The sequence below is a fragment of the Trachinotus anak genome, unplaced genomic scaffold, assembly GCF_046630095.1.
Source record: "Trachinotus anak isolate AG129_WGS33_773 ecotype Australia unplaced genomic scaffold, CSIRO_AGI_Tana_v1 ptg000016l, whole genome shotgun sequence".
NCBI classification, from domain to species: Eukaryota; Metazoa; Chordata; class Actinopteri; order Carangiformes; family Carangidae; genus Trachinotus; species Trachinotus anak.
The window spans coordinates 10431267-10454390 of NW_027273867.1; the positions used below are offsets into that span (position 1 = coordinate 10431267).

General features: G+C 41.2%; 1 protein-coding gene across 2 annotated transcripts; it reads right to left on the minus strand.

Annotated features, from left to right (window-relative positions):
• Window positions 1-2157: 2157 nt before the first annotated feature.
• Window positions 2158-22503, minus strand: LOC139634069 (oxysterol-binding protein-related protein 3-like). Of its 2 annotated transcripts, none has more exons than XM_071500313.1 (22): window positions 22387-22503; window positions 16029-16220; window positions 15422-15538; window positions 14481-14534; window positions 14290-14403; window positions 13922-14074; window positions 13689-13779; window positions 13391-13494; window positions 13054-13143; window positions 12790-12949; window positions 12517-12641; window positions 12289-12420; window positions 11655-11748; window positions 10450-10685; window positions 7569-7706; window positions 7020-7083; window positions 6430-6508; window positions 6115-6259; window positions 4742-4886; window positions 4512-4638; window positions 3629-3751; window positions 2158-2977 (listed from the first exon to the last, which is right to left on the minus strand). In XM_071500313.1, exons 2-22 carry the CDS (start codon window positions 16089-16091, stop codon window positions 2881-2883), a joined length of 2451 nt encoding a protein of 816 aa, XP_071356414.1. In that variant the 5' UTR covers window positions 16092-16220; window positions 22387-22503; the 3' UTR covers window positions 2158-2880. The 2 variants fall into 2 exon arrangements, with proteins under 2 accessions (XP_071356414.1, XP_071356415.1); XM_071500314.1 differs by having other exon boundaries at window positions 16029-16134; window positions 22387-22499.
• Between the last annotated feature and the right edge of the window lie 621 nt (window positions 22504-23124).

The window sequence follows — 23124 nt, forward strand, 5'->3', positions numbered from 1 at the left end:
ATGAATACACTCTTATTTATTTTTAAGTAGCCATGGCAACAGGATTTGATGCTTCACCTCAAGGTTTAGCAAACACTTTGTAGCCAGCAGTTAAAGTGATAGTGGAAAAAGTAATCTAATTTTAGGCTGTTATATAGAATTAGACAGGCCACTCTGGGTTTAATAACAAAAGTTTCATTTTCAATAAATCATAGAGCTGTGTTTGGAAACTGAAACACACTTTCTGCTGGGACTGTATTAGACAGCATTTAATCTGAAATTTAAAACCATGTTCTTACATTAAAAAAAAGTAATAATCATGTAATAATCATAAAACATCAAACACCTTCCTGCAACGGTGGAAAGGAAAAAGGAGCTTCAACAATGACACTGATGTAAGAAATACCCTCTATCAACTTTTATCTAAACTTAGATAAGTGGATTTTCAGACTTTTGTGTCTAAAACAAAGTTTTATACTAAAATGAGGAACTTAAAACTTATAATTTGGGGTTTACTTTTGTCCTTTATGTGTATTAATGTAGTGTATGTGCAAAAAATGAGATTTTACAGACATGTAGTGTATAGTGTATGTGCTGTATGTATGTATAGTATTGTGTATCGTATGGTGTAGCAATAAAGCATATACTCTTTATTGGAGTATAATACACTATAATGTAATACAATTAACTTTCACAAATGATTTAATTATATATATATATTCTATCTGAAAGGTATTACAAGCAACCAATCCACTGGACATCAAGAGAGCTATGAGAGCTAAGAGGGATGAGCTAATTCAACACACAGAGGGGCTGTGTGCTTCACAGCAAGCCAGCACTGCAGCACTCTTCTGAAGAGACTGGGGGCTCTCAATCCAGCAGGGCACCGTGCCCTAACCTCAGCCCACAACTTCTCCTGGGTGGAGCCCTGAATCCTCTCTGAGGGGATGATCGAATCTTGACAGTGGGGAAGTGTGTTTCCTTGCTGTTGTCACTAACCAGGGTTTGCATAATCCCTGTAGTTGATGGCCTATGTAAAAAATTTTGTTTGTTCAATGTTAGTCAGGCTCTTATAACCTCGAAGGTATTGTGTTTATAAACTAAATTCCTAAATGATGAATGATTTTCTGCAAAGGCACAACGGACAGAAGATGGTGCAGGGACTTAGCCACCAGAGGGAGATTATGGGCCTGTGGAACATGATCTCCCCCAGAGACAGATGACCCTCAGTCAAGATTTTGAGGAAGATGAGGCAGTAGAAGAGAAGGTGATGGAAATACTTAAGGACATCTGGAAAACATCACATGCAGGCTGGTGCGGAGGTTGTGCAGTGATTAGCACTGTCGCCAAACAGGAAGAAGGTTTTGGTAAGGGCCTGCTGACCAACTGGTGCCAGTGTGGATTTGCTCTGGATGCTTCTGCTTCCTCCCACAGTGCCAAAGACATACAGGTTAAGTTAACTAGAAACTTTAAATTGCCCATATGTGTGAATAGCTGTCTGTGTATGTGTATCGGCTTTGTAATAGACAGGCGATCTGTGCAGGGTTTATCCTGGACATGTTGCCGGTCTGTCACAGGACTGAAAGTTAACATGGATTCACACCCACATGACCCTGCAAAGGACGAGTAATTATAGATAACAGGTGAATGGAAATTATGTAATGATATTTTTTTTGTTTTAAAAATATTAGTATGAAGGAGTATAAAAGTATATAATGTACATGTATGTATAAAATGTAATTTGAATGAAAAGCACAAGTAAAGGCACAAAAAAGGATATACTCAATTGAAAGGTACAAATACCTCAAAACTGTTACAGTACTTCAGTGAAAAAAAATATATATATAGTTACCCTCCCAACAAGCAAACAAAGGTTTTATCAGGGTAATACATTTTTTGTGCTTTTAACTGTCATGACTGATGTTCAACATATTACATCAGTTATTTGGAGAGGAAGTGTATGGTTTTGTGTGTTCCTGTTATATTAAACCCAATCCTAACACCACATTTGTTTCAATTATCTTTCACTAACAATGACCTCACCAGAGCAATCCTTCATGATCATTATCTTTGGGACGGATCCACTTTTTTTTTTTTTTTTAGCAGTGAGAAAAACAAGTTACCAAAATTGTGGTTCATCCCTTAAACCCAGAAAAACAAACAACATGTGACACACCATAACTTGTCCGTCCATTGTACAGTTTATTGTTCTCTTTTAACATGGAGTATTATTGCTTTTCCCCCCTCAGTAAAAAAAACTGTGTCTACAGTCCTATGACAGTCATGACTGGTTACAACAAGGCAGCACACTGAAATAAGGCTGAGTCCCTCTTTTAGAATTAGAAGCTACGATCAGCCACTGGCTAAAGCAATCAGAAAATCCTGGAGTCATGAAGCTGACTGGATGGAGCAGCACTTTACCAACATTTGACCTTTTGAGCAAGTTCACTTCCAACCCTGATCCTACTTCCTCCAGTAAAGTCCACATATATTGACATCTTCCAACGAGGCGTTGTTAAAATCTCTTAATAAAAGTGTTTTTGCATAACTGCTAAAGCAGTTGATTGAGTGCAGCACTGCAATAAAAAGGCACTTTGGTAAATGCTGAGATGAAACAGAACATAATGATATGAATATTTACTTCACACCAACACTTGTGTAAATTACAGTTATAGTAATGAGAGGAGAAAGTGTACCCTTTAGGAAAAACACAATAAACAACAGAAACTACTACAGAAGTTCTACAGGCTCTGCTCTGTCCAAAAATTGGAAGCAGGAAGTCCTCATTGGTTCGGGTTACCATGACACGGAGTGATTCATGTTCACCGAGTCAGGACGCTTTGAGGCTGGTCTCAGTTCTGTTTTACTATTCCCTCTTCATGATGAGTTGTAGTGGGGAGGTCACCACAACACAGGGAAGTCCATTTTACTGAAGCCGGGGTCTCTACGCAGCTCCCAGTATGTGTTGTTGCTCACCCACGTGTCGTCCTTAGACTTCCTGTCAACACAACAAGATTGAAAGCTGTTTTTAATCACTGAAGCATCTTGAATGGATCAACAGTTAGTTGTAAGTTACCTGTAAAATGTGCAGCATATTAAATGACCACATCAATTTCCAGAATAATATTAACTACTCTGAAATGATTTGGTTTAAAATTAAACATAAATATCAATATAAAGTTGCATCAACCAAAAAATATTCTTAATATCCTCTTGGCTAGGCTTGACATGAATCTGTTAGTCACAAAACATTTAATCTTTTTGTGCATCCACTGCAATTTCACACTAAATATGTCTGATTCAAAACGGGGAGGATTGCATTTTTAATTTTCCGGGTGTAACATACAGTTAATGATGAGCAGAGAATCTGATGAACGATGAGTTACTTCTGAAATGGATGTGATGTAATGGACAATGACATAAAGGTTCACATGACTTTTTTTGCTATGATGAGCTGGAAACTTATTTATAAATCACCCAGTTTGTTCATCAGTCACAAGCATTTATTACACATTAGACGCAGTGGCTGTCACGGAGGTGTCCGATTATTTGGGACAGAACAATTACATGGAAAAACACACGTGAACACTGTGCCTGATTGCACACAAAGACTCATATGCAGAGAACAAACAAGTGAAGAGCCACATACTTGAAGAAGCGGGGCTGGTGCATCATGTTATTGTCCTGCAGCACTTTCCTCCTCTCCCTCTGGAGCTGCTCTATCCTCTGTTTCTGCTCCTCTGCTGCATCTGAGTTCCCCTCCTCCAGCAGCCTGGACAAAGAAGACAGAGACAGTGATGAACAGAAGAACATTGGTCTTATCAGAGCATCAACACCATTTATCTGAACTTTTCTCCCACGTCAACAGGAAACGTTATGAATATTAGCAGCGGTGGTAGCTACAGCTGACTTCAGTATTAGCTCCTAAATGAACCCACGTCATTTTCATTGACACTCTGAAGTGCTCAGCCTTGGCCAGTGTTGTTTACAAAGTACCATTGTGAATCAAATTATCTGCAGATTGCATTCACGTTATAAGTTAATTTTCTAGTGATGCCATAAGAAGAAAAACATTTTCTCTTTTGATGCCGATTCCTTTTTTTTCCTGTGCTTGAGTTGACTAATTGAGGCATGTCGGAATTAAATACATTTTTATGAGTGTTATTTATCCAAGCTAAAGTAATTAGGAAAATCTTACTATGTTCTGTATATATAATATAATCTCTTTCTGTGTGAGCTGACATTGGTATTTGTGTGACTTCATCCTCTTGGATCCAAACTCCCATAGACTGTTGCCATGGCTATGGTCATATTTCTGATGTGCAGCACTTTGCACTTGACTTGGTCAAAAAAATATGTGCAAAAAAAATAGTTTGGGGCCAAATGGTCAGTTTTGGTAGCTTTAAATCATTTTACACTACAGGGTCATCTGTCCAGGTCATTGGAATAAAAAGGATAATGTTTCTAGAAAGCGTAGGGAGGGTTTCTGTGGAAACAGAAATCAACATCACAGACAGATGAAGAGTGCCAACCTCTGGTCCGGCCTGAAGCGCGTGTCTGTTGGGGGCAGCAGAGGTCTCAGGGTGGAGTCCAGCTCATTCAACTCCACTGCAAACTGGGTGAAGCCATAGTACTGTTCTTGGTCCTCTGGCATGGGGTCTACATATACACACATACACATTAGCAACTGCTGTGTCATATCAATGGAGCTGCTGTAGTGTAAAGGCTGTTTGACTGACATTTCCAAGGACCAATCACTCACTTGCTCTCCAGATGCACGTGGCAGACGGTGGGTCTCCTTGAAACACAGACTCGTGCCATTTTCCAAAAATGGTGTGTACAACTTTTCCATTTGAATCCGTGACCACGCCCTCTATCTCATTCACTGTAGAGCTCCAGGATTTTGCCTGCAATTATCAAATTCAGACGTAAAATATTAATTAAGCCTTGTAGAGTAGCAAAGAATTGCCACTGAAAATATAGGCAGTAATATAGAAATAAAAAATAGAAATTAAGGAGAGTGACAGTCTGAGGGTAGCAGTGCAGCAGTGGAGAGTGACCGGGACCTTCCTGCTGCAGAATCTGTGGTGTAGCTGTGGTTAATGGCTACTGAAAAGCTTTGTGTATTGGCATCATCGCTGTAGGGATCCTCATTCTTGCAACCAAACGGCCAACAGCAACATGAAAACTAACTAAGCTGCCCGTGGGACTGCGCCCACCTGCTGCTGGAGCTCGACTGCAACTTCCAACACAAAGTACATTATCCCTACAAAACAAGACAGGCGACGTGAACAAACAACAGAAGCCTCAGGACCCAGAATATCTCTTCGATTTTTGGCTTTGATGAGCCTAACATCGGCCATCCTTGTTAACCTGCACTATGAAGCTGGTTATCAACTGACTCTTGTGAAAGAGGCGGAGTTGTTAATTACAGGCAACATCATCAGAGCCACGAGTAAAGTCCTTAATATGATATGAGAAGAAACACTGTCGCCTGCAGGTAAATTTGGTTGTAGTGACACAGTAATGAGACAATTCATACCACTCTAGAGAGGTATGAATTGTATAATACTGACATCATCATTTCACAGGTGATAAAACCATACAGCTGTCTTGTGTAAGGATTAAAGAAATAAAGCTATACCTGAGAACAAAAGACACATGCAGGATTGTTTGGCCTTGTTAGAGGAATGTGCCCTACTGGGCGCCATTCTGATTTCTAATGATTTTATGTTTTGAAACGTCAGTTCCTCTTTTTGTCCAGAAGAGGGGACTGTGTGCCTTGACAGTGTAGATGGTACAGAACACAGGGAGTAAGTCTGTTTGAGCAAGCAGCACTGCATAAAAACATGCTGTACTTTTTTTTTCTCCCTGCATTTGTTTGCTCAGAGGATGATGAAGCTAAAAGTCAAGTGCTAAATGTCAGGCGGCTAATGATCACTCACAGAGGTTCATGAGAATGTGACAAACAAAAACATACTGAAAGGAGGAGAAGTTGTTGTACAATTAGGTATAGTTTGTCTCTACAACACAAGAAATCCACTGAAGGAGCAAGTGACATCCCACAGAGACTAAAGAAGTTTTTCTGCGTTGTTAAGTTTTAAGACAATGATTTGAATATTTGTGTTTCCTGACCTTGACAAAGGTGACTTTACACTGGCAGGCGTCACTGTTGATATTCTTGATGGCCATCTCTCCATAGTGTTCGATCCAGCGCTGGCCGCTCAGGATGTTATGGATGCAGGATGTCACTTTGTTCCATTCGTAGTGGTCCCCAAAGCTGGAGAAATCACACACATACTGTACTCATCAAAAAAACATCAGGTTTCATTTCTGACACTTACACTCACAGCCTATACTGTGCATTATGTTAAACATAGAAGAATACTTACACGTATGCACATGCAAACACACGCCCACACACAGTAAGTAAAGGAGTGAAGGACTTACGCAGGTAGTGTGACATGTGTGGTTCCCATGGGAACAATTTCCATGGATTTTCCCCAGAATTTATTTTTCCATCGGACATCTAAAGGAGAATGGATGACAAAGTAACAGGTGTTTGCTTGTGACAATAGAAATATCCCACTTTAGATATTCAAGGTTCTTTTTCTGGTCTCTTCAACAAACAACAGTGTCTTGTTTTATAAATCAGCATCTTTATTCACGTGCACGGACAGAAATGCAAACTAGTCAGCAGTTTGTCTGCAGTTTCTCTGACTACCAAAGGCTAAGGTTCAGTTGTTTCTGAACAAGATGCTAGATTTTGAACAACAAATGAGGTCACTTTAGCATGAGCTACACAGCAATTTGTAATTATCTGTAATTATCACACAATGGAAAATTACAGAGATCACCAAGGCCACCTAAAGTTCAATGAGTTTACTTAATCTTGCACAACATCAGCTTTGACCTCAAATATAACCTACAGCACATAAAAAATTCTCAGAAACAAAGGCGTGGCAGCACTGAGACAAGTAAGCTCAGCCAAGCAGAGGGGAAGCTGGATGTTTATTCCAAACATGCTCGCTCCTGCTCACCTTGCCAAAAGGTGAAGTTCCTTGAATCAGAGTGACATGCTGACACAGGTGGGTGATGACTCACCTGGGAAATTGAAAGAAGATATCAAAAACAATGCACTTTGTAGCTCATGAAGGTGTTTTCATCAGTCAAACACAAAAGGTGGGAAAGGTTGCCAGCTATAAATCATTACTACACATATTCTAAGACATCAATGTAATAATTGTAATCAAACAACACCACCAGAGAGAAGACTGGCGGGTCAGTGCGGGACTTCTAGACTGGATTTTGTGAGAAGTCTTGTAAATGTCTTTAAAACATACAACAGGAAGGGGGCGCTGTTCACAACCAAGGTGCGACAATTCATTTAAGAATTACATATCAGTGTTTCAAATAATTTAAATACATACAGCGATTACAGTACGTTTAACTGGCAGGAAAATCAGTCTGATCTCAATCACTTTACATATAAACTTCAAAACATATTCTTTGTGATACAGGTTCTGGTGAAATAAACTCAAAAGTAGCCAATCCTGTGAAGGGGCTGTATTCTCAATAGGTAAACCTACCTGTTCAGCTATAAACCTGAAGCTCTTATCAGGTCTGTCACACTCATATGTTTCTCCCAGGACGGGGTTAAAGGGTTTACTTCCTGCTCGATGGTAGGTGGATGCATAGGCAGTTATTGCAAAAGTAGCAACGTACACCTGCGTAGAGAACCAGAGATGACATGTATCAATGTTTATGGGAAAAAAAATAAAAAAAATTACCTGACATATTTATAGTGTTGACATCTATGGGTTTATACAATTTGCTGCAGGTGGAGAAAAATGCTGAATTTGCATTACACACAGAGCTGTACTTATTAATAGCAAGTAACAGTGCATATGGCACCAGCAGTATTTAGGACAGCTTACATCAGTATTTAATTCAACATACAACTAATAAAATTAAACCATAACAATCGTGGTTGTGATTTAGAAGTGATACAATTCATACAACTATTGAGCTGCATGAACTGCAATATGCTGATGTCATTTCACACAACAGGTAATAAAGCCATACAGCTGTCTCATGCACTAACGTATGTACCAACTGTTTTTAATTGATCCAATGTATGGAAATAATAATAATAATAATCTCTATCATCCAGATGTGGAAATTTGCCATTAGCTTCATAGGTTGGTAAAAATAAATCATTGTAACTCACGAATAATTAATATAATATAATAAACCTCAAACAACATTCACAAGACAAATAAAAAATAATGGACATGATTCCAGAGTGAATGATGCTGATGAGTTCAACAGAGTCATTGCATTTGGTATAAAGGACTAAATGTTCTTGGTTGCTGTTGAGGATCTACAAAGGGGATGAAAAGGATCAGATACAATTTGTCAAGCTTTCTGTTTCACCTGCAGCCTGTATACACACTCCAGTTGTTTTTGCTCTTTCCTAATAGTTTTACTGGCCATGTTTGTAATCCTGGTCAGTCTGATTTTGCTCTTAGACCCCTGGTGTCCTGGTTTTAAAAAGTTAAAACTCTTTCCACAAGACTTCTGTAAACAGTCTCAAAAATGCTCCTGTTTATATAGAGTCCAATTTCCTGATTAGATACAAGCGCTGTTCTGCTTTTCTAAAAATTTTCTCAGTGTTGGCTGTTGCTAAATATTTGAACTCTTCCACAACTTCAACAGGCTGATCATTAAACAGAACAGATGGAAAATAATGACAGGCACTGTGGTGGCTCCCGACAACCCACTCCTTTGTCTTACTTTCATTAATAACCAGGACACTGTCTGTCTTCACACCACTTGGTAAGCTCACTAATGTAGTGGAAACATGTCTGATTAACTGTGTCCCCTGACTAGCACCAAGTCCTCAGCATATTTATGCAATTGGCAGATTGAATTCATACTTTGCATTTCATTTGTATACAAGAAAAACAAAACAGGTGAAAGCACACTGCTGTGGGGTGCTCCCGTATTTAGAATAAACGTGTCAGAGGTAATACCAACTGCAGCTCACCCTCTGTGGTGGATCTGTGAGGAATCCACTGTAGAACGTGGCTGTTAGTGTTAATGTCACACTGTTTCTGCATACAATTAAAAGCTGACCTGAAATCCATAAATAAAAGTCTGGAGTAACTTTTTGACTGCTGTAGATGGTCACTAATACTGTTCGTCAGTGTCAGTGTTACGTCTCCAGTACCTCGGCCCTTCTTAGAGGATACCTGTACTGGATCAAACCATTGACTTAGAGATGTTGCTGCTGGTCAATGCAACTGGTCTAAAATCATTGAGCTCTGTTGCTCTGGGCTTATTACTGGAGACTTTCCTTATTTTGAGAACAGAATACTCATTCAATAAAAGCTGGAACAGTTTCATAAAAACTGCTGCAAGCTGAAACCTACATGATTGAATCACCCTTTAATCCATCAAGTCCAGGTGCTTTACCAGGTTTGATTCTAGCTTGGCTGGCTGCTACTTCTGCTTCTGGCAGTATAAGTGAGGAGTGATCAGTACTATTGATAAGTATATTTAAGTTATCAATATCTTTAGGGTTAAAGAAAGGGGGATTAGCAAATCTAGAATAAAAATTATTCAGATCATTAGCAAAACATATCCCTTTATTCATTTGGCCATCCTGCTTTTTTCCCTCCCTACCCATCATAACAATGAGTCCACTCCAGGCTTCCCTGGCATTACCAGAGCAGAGCTTACCATCTACCTTTTCTTTATATCTCACTCTATTTTTCTTTCAAATTGATCTTAGTTAATTTCTCTTTAACTTAACTAGGCCTCCATTAATAAAAGCAATTCTCCTCTCCTTAATACACTGTCACCTTTCAGCAGAGGTCTGTGTTTTGTTATTAGGGTACACTCCGATGGTTTTCTTAGTGGTGACATTGGCCTCACAAAATTTCATGTCCTCAGTCTATGTAAATACATATACTGTGATATGTAATACTACATATCTGTGCAGTGTGAAGTATGTTCTACAGTATTTAGTTATGGAACTTGTGAATGTTAAATTTTTGTTTCTATGTAACTACCAGGTGTCCATTTGACTATAAATGTGTGTCAGATAGTTAGGGTCTTCCAAACAGACACAGAGAGAAACAAAAAAAAAAAAGATAAGGAAGAGCGCTGAATTCAAAACACATCCCCTATTTTTTCTCTTTGTGCACTTTTGTTCACATGCACATCAGATGACTTAGATGAAATATTTCTACTTTGTGCAAGCTAAGTTAGTGGGTTATCAGAGTATGAGTCAGTGCTCAAATGGGACTAGCTTATGCATGTGTAAATGTCTGTGTGTACATGAGAGCTCAAGTTTTTAAGTAGAACTAGCACTTGTTTACAAGGCTCCATCTTGCTTCTGCATATTTACACATGCAATGTTATCATGTGTACGTGTGTGTGTGTGTGTGTGTTCTCTCCTCTCACCATGCGTTGGTAAGGGTCTTGGGTCTGGTTGGCAGTATCCAGCAGCTCGCTGTACTCCAGCTCCTCACACAGCCTCTGCAGGGTGTTAAGTGGCTCATTGAGCTGCACTGGCATGGCCACCTTGGACAGGTCCTTCCCAATGTTGTTCCTCAGGATGTTCCACAGGCTCACGCTGCTGGTGGGACTGGGAGACGGCAGCGTGGAGCGCCGGCGAGCCAGGGTCAGCACGCTACTGACTGGAGGAGAGAAATGTGGAGAGAGGAGCATTGAGACAACAGGAGGAAAATGATATTTTTAAGAGCAGTAACAAGTGAGACAGAGCAGTGTGAGCAGAGGTAGGTGCTTGAAGGTGCATTGTCTAAAATGAAATTTTGTAAAGTCTCTGCAAAGCTATATTGGAGCTTCAGAGGTGGCACTTAAAGCCAGCCTTAAAACTCTTTTCACCCAGTGTAAACAAGCTGTCAATGTAACTGTGTCAGTGGAAACTTTTGGTGTCCCACTATGGTCTAAATGCTTTTTGAAAGCCAATAAGGAAATTCCAGGAGAAACTGTCATACAGTTTGACTGAATGGTGTGTTTTTTAGAAGTATTTGGAAGGAAAATGGTCATATTTAAATATACAAAATAATACACAAATGACACAAATGTTGGCTTTTATCAGCATCAGTCCAATACTCATTTTACTGGCACAAGAATTCAAAAACCCATTTAATGTGTAGTCTAACAAATGCATTCAAACGTAAAAATTAAACCACAAAATGTCTTGAAATTTTCATTTTGTTATTGTTTTGATTGAGAGACCCCTAGCGACAGAAAATTACATATTGCGCATTTAATCGATTCCCAGATTCTTCTCTTTTGTGCTCCCTGGAGGTTTCATGCAGTGAAAACGTAAATCTTAGATACCATCTGCAGCAGTGCATCAATGATGCCTGTTCACAGATGAGCTGTCGCATACTGTGCGATAAAACACTGCACTGAGTTTGTAAACACTGGTGGTCATGTTCAACACATATTCTGAGTAAGTGAGTAATTTCTCCGACTCCAGACATTTATAATTTATTTGCTGCTGACACACAGACGTACACACACAGAGGCTTAGTGCAAAGAGACGGACATGTCCTGTCTCTCTATGACAGAGTAAGGTCTCTTTACACCGTCTCACACACACATACACAGACACAACTTGTTACTGCATCATGTACCAGAATTGTGTCTCTCACTGCCACCCTCGTTGCTGCAGGTATCCATGGAGACAGTGTCACTGCCTTCGCTGTTGTACGATTCATCATCGGACACCTGGAGACAGAAGATCGATGGTGAAAGGTCAGCAAGCGTCCAAACATAGAATCAAAAGACAAAAACACACGAACTGACAAGTCCTCAGTCATGAGAATAGAAAAATAAATAATCCACCCACTGTACTGTATGTTTGTTGTATATTTGTTAGTTGTCTTAAAACCAGCTGCGTTTGGGCAACGCCCAGTTCTAGGATTAATAAAACATAGATTACTTTGACTAGCCCTTTATTACATTTGACTCACTACAGCACTGAAACAAATACTCAATAACAACGTTAAGGTCATTTATAAAAGAAAAAAATGCCAAACATTTACCACTTACAGCTTGTTTGGATTTTGTGTGTTAGTCGGAGAAAACAAGACATTTAAAAAGGTGTCATCTTCTAGTCTGGGAAGGTGTGATGATGACCAGAATGATTTTTTTCCCAATTTTCTCACATTTTATAGAGTTAGTCTCAATAAGTCTATTAAAATACCCCAGCATTTAGCTCTGAACATGAAGAATAGGAAGAGGATGAGGTACTAGATTGTGTCTGACCTCATTCTCAGAGGAGGAAGAGGACAGAAGGTACTCCTGAGCGTCAAAGAACTCTGATATTGACTCGGGGATAGATGCTCTGCTCTCATTGGACACCTGGTGGACCAAGGAGTGGGAGCCGCCTGAACATTCCTGTTTAGATGATAAAAAGCCAGTTGGACCTGTGGTATGATGTCGTTGTGGTTTAATTGTGCATAATTACGACAACTGAATCACACAGGCACTCACTGAGGCGTAGGCAGTCTTTAAGCCCATGACCTGCACTGGCTGGGGGGCCTGCATGTCGATGGTGTGCCTCAGTCTGTCTCTCTCTGCCACCAGGGAACTAAAGGCTGATTTCAGGGTGGTGTGGACTGAAGAGAGGAGACAGAAACAAAGAGGGTAATGATAAGAGTTGTCATGGAAACTGTCTCACCATGTAGAAACAAGAAAAACATATTTTAATATCTAAACTAAACAGATCTCCTGACCAATCATGTGCTGACTTAGGCGGGGACTCACTGTTGTTGGCCAGCCTGCAGAAGTCCTCCTGAAGACGGTTCACATCTGTAGGTGAGTCTGGGGATTCAGGACAGACCTCCTGGGGGTTGGACTCGGTGGTGGAGAGGTTGGGGTTGGAGGCATGGAGACGGGGGGACTTGGAAGAGATACAGCTTGGGACCTGGGGGACAAACACAGAGAAAGATGAAGAAACGTAAGCCATTATTTTCCCTTCATTCTCACTGTTGAATGCTAATATTTCATAATCACGAGCAGTGCATGTACCTGTAGAGTGGATTTGGTTTCTTTGCCACTGTTTTTGGATCGCCACCTCCTTGGCCTCTTCTCCTTTTTGGGGATGTCATAAGTAGATGCCTTTGGTATGAAAAAAAAAATGTTAGGAAGGTAGAAATCAAAATGACGTCCCATATTGTCGCGAGCAACCATAAACATCTCGTTATTTTCATGAGTAAGATCATTATTTTGCTTCTTACTCCATGGGAACATCAGCCAGTTAGCAAATCCATTTTTATCAAGCATTTCTGCAAAAAGCTTTAATAAAGACAAGCAACACATTGACATTTTAGACCACATACAACTTAATCTGTGTGCTTTTGTTTACTTGTAGTGCGGTGATGGCTGGAGCCGAGTATGTGCGGTGGAGGACCTCCATGCTCTTCAGCAGCAGGTTGAGTTCAAGCAGGTACGATTCACACTCCTCCAAGTCTGAGCAAAAGACGGGTTATCATTAGAGGAAAGTTTGGGTGCGTGCAGGGGAAGTGATGAGAGATAAAATAGAAGAGATTCGCTGCAGTGAGACACAAAACTGTTGACAAGAGAGGATGACAGGCAAGCCAGGAGGCAATTAGTGGAGCAAGAAAAGCAGAGAGAAACAGAGAAAACGGCACAGAGCGACCAACCTTTGCAGCACTTGTCCATGTCCTCTGAGGAATGGAGCCAAGAACTGACCTTGGCCTGGTGGACTGATGCCTGCTTGGTTAGTGTAGCCCTCTGTTTGAGAGAGACACAGACGAGGAAGGGCGATATCACATAACCACATCCATACTGCATCAAATTTAAGAGCAACAACAAAGATGTTTTTTTTTTTTTTTTTCCAAAATGTTTCCTACAAACGAGCCCTGAAACAACTCACTTTTCTCAGAGAGTCATTGAGGGAGGGGGAGGACGAGGCATGGGGGTGGAAGAGGTGCCTCTCATGGGGATACATGGCAATCTCGTTCTGCCGAAAGACGCGGTGATGACGCAGCTTTGACACCCACTCCTCAAACAGCTCTGGAGACTTCACCTGGGTGCCATAAAGTCAAATTAGGAGCAGGAACTTGGAGAAAACTGCTGTGAGTGTCTGAGCATGAAACAGACACAGGAAATGAAAGGGGGAGGAAAAAAACCTGTAGGCGTCAAGGCATTTGTGTACGTCGCTGAGAGAGCGATGACACAGAATCACACTGGATTCAACTAGACTTAGCTCCACATACAGTATCTGTATGTGTTGACAATTACCTTTAGGTGATAGATGTTATCCTCTGTGTCCAGATCAATGCACATGGCTTTCTTCTTGATTGACATGACAGAGAGGCCAACGTCTATGCAGCCGTGAAGCTTTCCCTTCTTCAGCTGTGCAAAAACACTTTGTTAGCATGTGTCTGTGTGTAACAATGACAGACAGATGGTGCTCTTTAGGTGATACCTACATCAGTTCCACGCTTTGCATACTTCAAGATGCCTTTCTCCAACAGAAAGTATCTCTGGGTGGGAAGAAATCAAACTTAATCACTGTTTAGTCACAAGAATGACTCACAGATGTATTGCACTCTTTGGTTATACAATAGTTAAAAACACCAATAAAAAAAAAAGTTTGCATACATTGTGCAGTTTTGCTCCAATAACACCACTTTCCCTTGACCTTGACATTCACATTTTACAACAGCAGCAGTGAAATAAGCGATCGGCAGTGTGGATAATTACCATACACAGGCATAACCACAGCTTTTAAGAAAACTTTGCCCACTTAAGTTTCACAAAAAAAAAAAACCCAATACACTCACAAGGCACTTTGTGATTTAACATGATGCCTATTAAAGTGGAAATTCCTTTATGTTGCAAGGCAGAAGTTTCCAGGTATGCATGAGCACACTCACAGAGAGAATAGGGGGAGGAAGATGAGTCAGGGTTACAGTATAATCAGCAGGGAATAAAAAAGAATGGAAAGAAGGAAAGACGGAGGGCTATAATGGTGAAGAGGAGGAAATGTAGAAATAGCTCGAGGTATTAAAAGACAGCAGGTCAGAGCTCTAGTTTAGACATGAAAGGGGGACTAAATGCATTGCTGGTTCAATCTTGAACCAGCAATGCACCTTGCCAGCAGGAAAGAAATCACAACTAAAGCCCAGATACAGTATTACTCTTAAAATGCATAGTTGCAGTATTTCACTACAGAAAGCACAACTACACGTGTTGAACATGATGGAGGATACTAAAAAAGAAAAGTCTGCTTTGCTCCACAGATTGCTCAGATACCCCCTTGTATCAAAAGCAATGAGGTTTAGAGTGAAAATCGGTGTTTGGCTCAGTAAGAGACAGCACCGAGGTGGAGGTGTTGTTCTGTGATAACAAGTACGACCTCGCTGCTTACCTTATGCCATCCCTTCATGGGCCACTTCCTCCTCTTGAGCAGGAAACCCTCCTGCTTGTCAGGCTCCTGCATGCTGGCAGGAACCCCTCTGAGCCCCTCCACAATCTCCCAGCTGTCCTGGAGGGAGGCACAGGAGCAATATAGTAAGAGTTAGTGATACTACTTCCCACGAAATGAAAGACAGAATCTAACACTGTAAAGAGTACATATATCATCATCATCATCACAGACAATATTTAAGTGTAGTGTAAGTACTGTTGCCAACTGCAATAAATGTTACCGTAAAAACATTGTTTTTAAATACTGACATTTTTCAGTCTTTAAAGGCTGCTGTTTGCCTTTCTAGTGAGACTTACATGTTCAGTCACAGAGTACAAAATAATAATTGAATCAATTCCAACTGTTTGATCTAGAAAACAAACACACATTAATTATATCTGACCTGCTTCATAGCTTTAGGGACAGTGTGGGACATGGTGCATGAAATTAAGCAAATCTGAGGTCAACTGATGTTAACTGAGAGGAAAAGCAGAAGCTGAAATGCTAACAGTGGCTGCAAGCAATTTTGATTCGCACACACAGGTACACAACCGACACACACACACACCTGGTTGCTGTCATGTTTGGAGGAGCTGCTGCTGTCACTGTGAGTGGGCGACGGCGACGTCATCTTTTTGCGACTTGACCACTTTCTGCCCACCGCAGTCTTGTTTCTGTGGAAACCGCAGTAACACAGATCACAGCAGAGCCGCCAGGAGCATCACTCTGACCTTTGAAGGCCACGCCACAACAGTCAGCACTGCGGAGGAAGGTTAAAACAAACTGATGTCAGAGCGGCACAACGGGTGCGCTCAATTTAAAGAGAACAGAAGCAGCGCGCAGGAGCGGACAGATAAAACCAGGGAGGAACGACTTACTCACTGCCTCTGACTAACTGTGAACAGCCTAATTGTGGATGTGAAATTCCCAAAGTCCAAAGCAGCTTTGCTTTAAGGAAGCGAGACACAAATATCCCAGATAGAAACACATTTAACATGAGCTCTCTCTCTCACACACACAGTTCATAAATGTTTTAGAGTCAGTATTTATGACCACGGCTGTGCCATACAAGTTTTATGATCGAAGGTCGACTTGTAAACAAGCATGTGAACATCAGGAATAGCGCAAAAATTCCCACTGGACTGTGCAGAGCATCACACAAAACAAGTCAGTGAAACATAATAATAAAAAGTTAGGACTCCAGTGACTTCCTTTAACATGGGTCGGATGCAACTTCCACACTGTGTAAAGTAGGGCAGCACAATCAATCGCAATATGGCCAAAGGCAATATCCAAAATGCAGGAGCTGCAATTTTTTTGATAAAGGTAAAATGCGTCATAACATTGTTAGCACCATAAGTGTTGTTCCAAACCAGCATGTTATGCTGGTTTGGAACAAGCCCCAGCGAAAACCACATCATCTTGATTTAATTTTTTTTCCCAGTGAAAGTGAGACAGGCAAATGATCATTCAACTAAAATCATGACTGATATCACAATCGCAATATCTGCAATAAAAAAAAAAAAATCACAATATGATTTTCTCACATATCGTTCAGCCCTAGTGTGAAACTAGTGAAACTACTATATCTTCAACTGAAAAAGATTTTTTTTTAAAAATGAAGCCATGATTGATAATTATCAGATTATAAATGGAGCCTTTCCATCGTTCAGGTGTGTACAGGTGTTTTGTAGTCACATGTTCTTTATATCCTCCTATCAGACATGTCCAAAACTTATTTCTAACACTAAGCAGCACATTTAGCACCCATTCCATCTGCATACTACAAAACTAAGGACTGAATCCTTAACTAACCTTAATCACTGGCTGCTTTCAGCAAATTTAACTTCCTCCACCTCCCCAGCCTCATCCACCTGACCCAGCATTTCAGATCTGAACGTGAATTTTGATTGTTTCTTTCTTGACTTTCGTCTTATTCCTCTACATAATCACAGAGGTGCACTGTACAGGTTTATGGCTGAATGGGGTGAGCAGAGAACACCACCTTCTCAGTGTGGTGTAACATCCATCCCTCTCCTTGCCACAAATGATATGCCCCAACCTGGCTATATGCATGTGTACGCTATACAGCTATGTGTGTTTTATATCCACTTCCTGTGTATGCTGGTTCTGCTACTACTAAACTCAAGTGTGGTTACATGGGTGTGTGCTGTACATGAGAGCAGGGCACGTCCCTGTCTGCTGGACTAACACACTGAGGGGATGCCTGTAGTCTTTGTGTGTGCTTGCACGCATGCAAATTTGTGTAAACTTCTGGCTTTTAAGTATGCTGATAACTACATCCCCTGCAAACAGTCTGGTGGTGGAAGCGTGTGTGTGTGTGTGTGTGTTCTGAAGTTCCCCAAGGCCTTGCTTACAGTCAGTACCATGCCCAGGACGTGAGTCATCAACAGGAAAGAATGTGCTCCGTGCTTCGATACCCCCGACACACCATAACACACATCTAGCAACAGTCAACACTGGGCTAAAAGCAGACTGTAACACATGGACGGCTCGCTTACTTCACGGCTCTGGAGCAGCACAGACTAAAAGGACTGACAACATTTTTGAGTAGGCTTCAGATGATAAACTCGGGAGCTTGAATTAGCTCATCAAGCTGTTGTTTTTTTTGCACTTTTCAGGCTGCGACATGCCTGTAGTCTTCAGCTGCATCTGAAGCTTTATGGAATTCATCACACATAACTCCTGCATGGTTGTGTCTGTATAAATACATCTGCATGTAGTGCTGACGTTTCATAACAAAAGGTGCATCCAGTTGTAAACATCTATTGGCATGTTGTAGGAGATCAGGGCCTCAATGGCTAATATCCAGCTCTAACTGAATTCTTTGAAGAATACAACCTTTTTTTTTTTTTTTTTTTTTAAAAACACACAGTAAGTGCTGAGTGAGGGCAGAAGCAGCTTTACATAACACATTCAGCCCTTCCTTCTATTCCTATTTTTCCCTTTGATACAACTCAGCAGCAAAGTTTGCAGCAACACACTTCCTTAGAGCAAAACCTCAAACATGATCTTAGCACATTAGTTTGAAGTGTCACTACCTTCTGACTCTTCCTCACCCCACTAGCTTAAAAGCTTTTGTGAAGACTGTGTATTAATCTATAAATCTCTCTGCCACAGATGTATTGTAAAATCTGTAAATGAAACTGGGAGATGCGAGTCCCCGAACATCCCACTGAGTGCCCTACTTACCTCGACTGAGTGATTACTGTAGTATTGTACACCACTGAGCCTCCTGCACTGTAACTCTAGAAGTGCTGGGGTTTTGCCTTCAGTCTTACATAATAGGAGTCAATCATTAATGACACAACACCTTGTAAATGATCTGTTAAGACGGAAAGAGGTCATTCTCGCGGCAAGGGCCAATGTCGCAGAGTCACAAGGCCCTAATGAGGGAATAAAAGGTTTAAAGGATGGAAATGTGACTACCTTGTGTGTGTTTCTTTCTTTTTTTGTCTTTTAATGTGTCAGCATGCATGAAATCAGCTGAAGGGAGGGAGGAAGAGATTAAACAGATGCAAATGGCAGAAAGATTGGTTTTATCTGGATGTGTGACAGTGTGACGACAGTGGGTCTTTCATGGGAGACCAGAAGGTAACATAGGTGCTGAGTGGTCTCACACCCGCTGATGCAAAGTAAATGAATCTAACATGGGTGTGCTCTTCTTTCTTTACCCCTAGAATACTTTCTCTTTCGCTACACTGAAGAGACTGGGAAACAGACTTTTTGTTCCACTCGCCCCATTCCTAGCAACCACTGAAGTGCCAAGCCTCCTGAAAAGGCCTGCCTCACCAACCGCTTTCGCTCTCCCAAAGCTCTGCTGCAACAAGCTGTGCACAGACGTACTGCAAATACAATGAAATGGTCAGGAATGCTGCTTTGAGAGCACAATTCAACTAAAACAACACTCACAAGCCATTAAGTCCACCTTTACATGCTGTTTGAGTTGAGCACGACTACAGGCAGTGCATACTGTTCATATTTACGGAAAGCCCTGTGGCTTACAAAAAGCAAAGCCTCGTCTGTTGTTCACCAGTTTCCATGACAGGATCTCAGAGCAAGCCTGAGGAATAGTCAGGCTGGAGTTTCCAGTCCTGGCATGACAAACACACAGACGTTGACTTAGCAGCCAGTCCATCTGCTTTCTGCCTATGCACTGCCATCAACCTGATTGTCCGCATAGCTGTATATCCTCCGCATTACTGGCTGACTGTGACTGCAAAAAGGTCCACACAGATGGCCCATCTGGGACTCTACCTCCAATAAAGCGCCAGTCTTCCAGTAGAGCTTCACAGATTTATGGAGTTAAAGCTGTGCGTGATCCACTGATTATCAAAGCGAGAGCCAGCCTAAGCTACTTTAAATAGACTCACATCCGGCAATATTATCTGGCTACTTCATACATGAACACTGGAATTTTATAACAAAGTAGTGTAACGGATGTGTGGCAGCATATGGTTTTGGATTGGTTTGTGGCAGTAGCACTTAGCTTATCTGACCTCTGACATCATCCCTGACTGAGTGTACCGGCTGATAGCGGCAGCATGTTTGAAGATATTTTTAACAACATTTTTCATCTGAAAGCAATACAGTGCCTGTGTTTCCTGTATGCAGGCAGAGAAAAACTAATGTGGAGATCAGCAAGTGATCAAAGAGGTAACAAGCAGCCCCAATCTGCCATTCAGCTGGCAGTTATTTTCATGTGCACTCAACGAGAGACAGAAAGAGAGGAGGCTTGAGAACCAGCATGTCCACAGATTCCTGACCGATGCATTTTTGAAAAGCTGCATCTAAAAGACAAAAGATGTCTTTCTGTCTTTTTCCTGCTGAGACAAGGGACACTTTGTATTAGTGCTCAATCATGGGTTGCTATGGATACAAAAAAAAACCCAAAGGCGTGAATATATTCACTTTGTTTAGTCTTTATAGAAAATCTGAGGGCATAAAACATGGGGGCTATTTATAGAACCTGCAGAAACATGATTTCAAATGAGTCTCAGTGCCGACCGGCGAGCTTGGCTGGAAGTAGGGCACAACATCCTATAACCTTAAAAACCCATAAGAGATCACAGGCACGCTGCTCTCAGAGAGGCCACTTGGAGTATTAGTCAAGGCAGGAGTGCTCTGTATTTACCAGCTTTTAAGTGGGTGTTGTGTAAAGGAGAGAGTGACATAGAGATAATAGTGAGTCATGTTGGCCACGCTGGATGTTTATGCCCACAAATGTTGCTGCAGGAAGAAACATTTTGGGTTGATAGTGATCAGCTTGGGAGACTAGAAAATTGATGCCTCCGGTGCATCCTCTTTTGCTTTGGATCACTGGAGTGGAAGGGGAGCAGATCTGAACAGTGCCTCCTGGAGCTTGTATTGACTAAGTCTCAATGTCTTGCTCAAGGGCACTTCAACTGGGCAGATGAATGCCAACACATGGGTTTGAACCCAGACAGCTGAGCTGCTGGATAGCTTCTTGTTACTACTGCTCTGCCTACTTCTCCAGCAAAATTTTGTTGTCCTCATCAATTGATTATTTTCCCGATTAAGCGTTAAACCATTTGGGCTTTGAAATATCTCAAGTTCCTGCAGCCCATCTTTAAATGTCTTATTTTGTCCGACCAACAGTTCAAAACCCCCAAATATCCTGTTTAATATCATGCAAAACAGAGAAAAAGTGAAGAAGCTGGAATCAAAGATTTCTTGGTATTTTTGCTTAAAAATTAGGGTACGCAAACAATTCATTGTTTTGCATATTAAAATAGTTGTAGATTATTTTTTTATTCAGTCATCATATACACTAAATAGGAAGTCATTTCAGCATGAACTCTGACACTGTCAGTAGATCATATTAAGGCTTTTTGGTGAGTACAGGACTTGTATTTGAACTCATATTCGTATCCTCTATTATCTCCTGTAATATAAAAATCTGTACATATTCTTTAACTTCATAACAGCTTATGAACTAGCCTTACCCTCAGTTTACAAATGCCCACAAAAACGTCAGGGTTACAGTTTTGTTGACACTGGCTTATGTGCTGGTCTGGCAATGTGTGCCCACAGGCGATCCTGAGAACGTGAATGGCACAGTGATAGTGTTGCCTTTACCACTCATGCATAAACCAAACTCTTGTCTCCACTATGAGGTGCTCAGGCCAAATATTGATTTACAGTATAATAAAAATAAAGTTACTCGAGAGCCACTAAGTGAGGTGAAAGAGAGCACATGATATTTCATGAATTAATGGTGTGAGGGGTTGCAACGGTTGATCATTTTCGTTATTGATTAAAACGCCAATTATTTTCTTGGTTTATTGACTGATAATTATATATAAAATGTCACAAAATAGTGAAATATGTCCATCACATGTTTCCAGAGCACCAAGACTACATCCTCAGTACCACCTGTATATGTAATTTGTACACACTGAATAAAGGGGAGAACAATGATCTGCTTGTGCCAGATTGGTTGCTGATTGGCTGAACTAAATAGTCATCAATCGGGACAAACTTCGAGGCGAGAAAACACAGGTGTTCCGATTAAATGCACAACCCTGCTCAGTTCCTGATGCCAACACAGCAATCAAAACTTGTCCGCCTTACCCTAACAAAAAAAACCAAAAAAAAACATGTGGTCGTAAACTCGGCGCTCACAGCCTTGATAAAAGCCCCAAAACATCAAAACTCTTACACCAATCCAGCACCAAATGTCTGGAGGAAGTCCATTAGTAATTCTGTCGAAGGCGATATCTCACTTCAGCGCTGAAACGTCCAGCGACAGACGCGACAGCGGCGCTGTCAACTCTGCCGCTTGATTCAAACGGAAGCGAGACACCAACAGCACGAACACAGGGGTAAATTCACACGAGTTATGAGCAGTAATAAAAAAAATAATAAAAAAAAGAAATGCTTACGGTCCTGTGGCGAAAGCTACAGCATCCTATCCCAGCGGTAAGGACACGCAGCGACCCGGTGTGAAGCTCCGGCTCCTCGCCTCAATGCCCGAGCGATGTGGACAGGGAGGGGCTTGCTTGGTGGGCAGGAGTGACGGGCGCTCTTCATAGCCAATCACAATCGAGGATATTGCAAAGGGGCGGGAATAGAACGTAGGCGGACCAGTTTTTTGAACGAACCACAGAGTGACGTAGACAAAAATGTCAAAGGAAAAAAAAAACCCAAAAAACAAGGTGAGAGTTTGGCAGACGATGGCGTGTCAGGTAAGTTCCAGCTGTGAGACTTCTGATGTGAGATTACACCCAACAAAACAAGAAGGCTACGTTTTTGTAAATGTCTGACCATTGGGGTCACACTTACTTGTGTAGGCCTGCTACATAGCCCATGACGAGCTTTTAGAGGGCAGCCTCAGAGGTCAGAGACAGCCATAAACTATCAATCATCAATGTTACTCATGTAACAAGTTCAAGCCCCAGAAAATGGGCCTTCAACAAATTAGGGAGGCATCCAACTTACTTATTTTCATTACTAAATTGTCTGCCACTTATTTCATTGATTTGTTGTGAGGAAAATCAAGTGAAATGGCCCATTACAATGTCCCAAATCCTAAGGGAGGTCATCAAATTGCTTTATTTTGTTTAAACACTATTTATTATCACCAAAGGGAAAGAAAAGCAGCTAATTTGTAGCTGGACTCA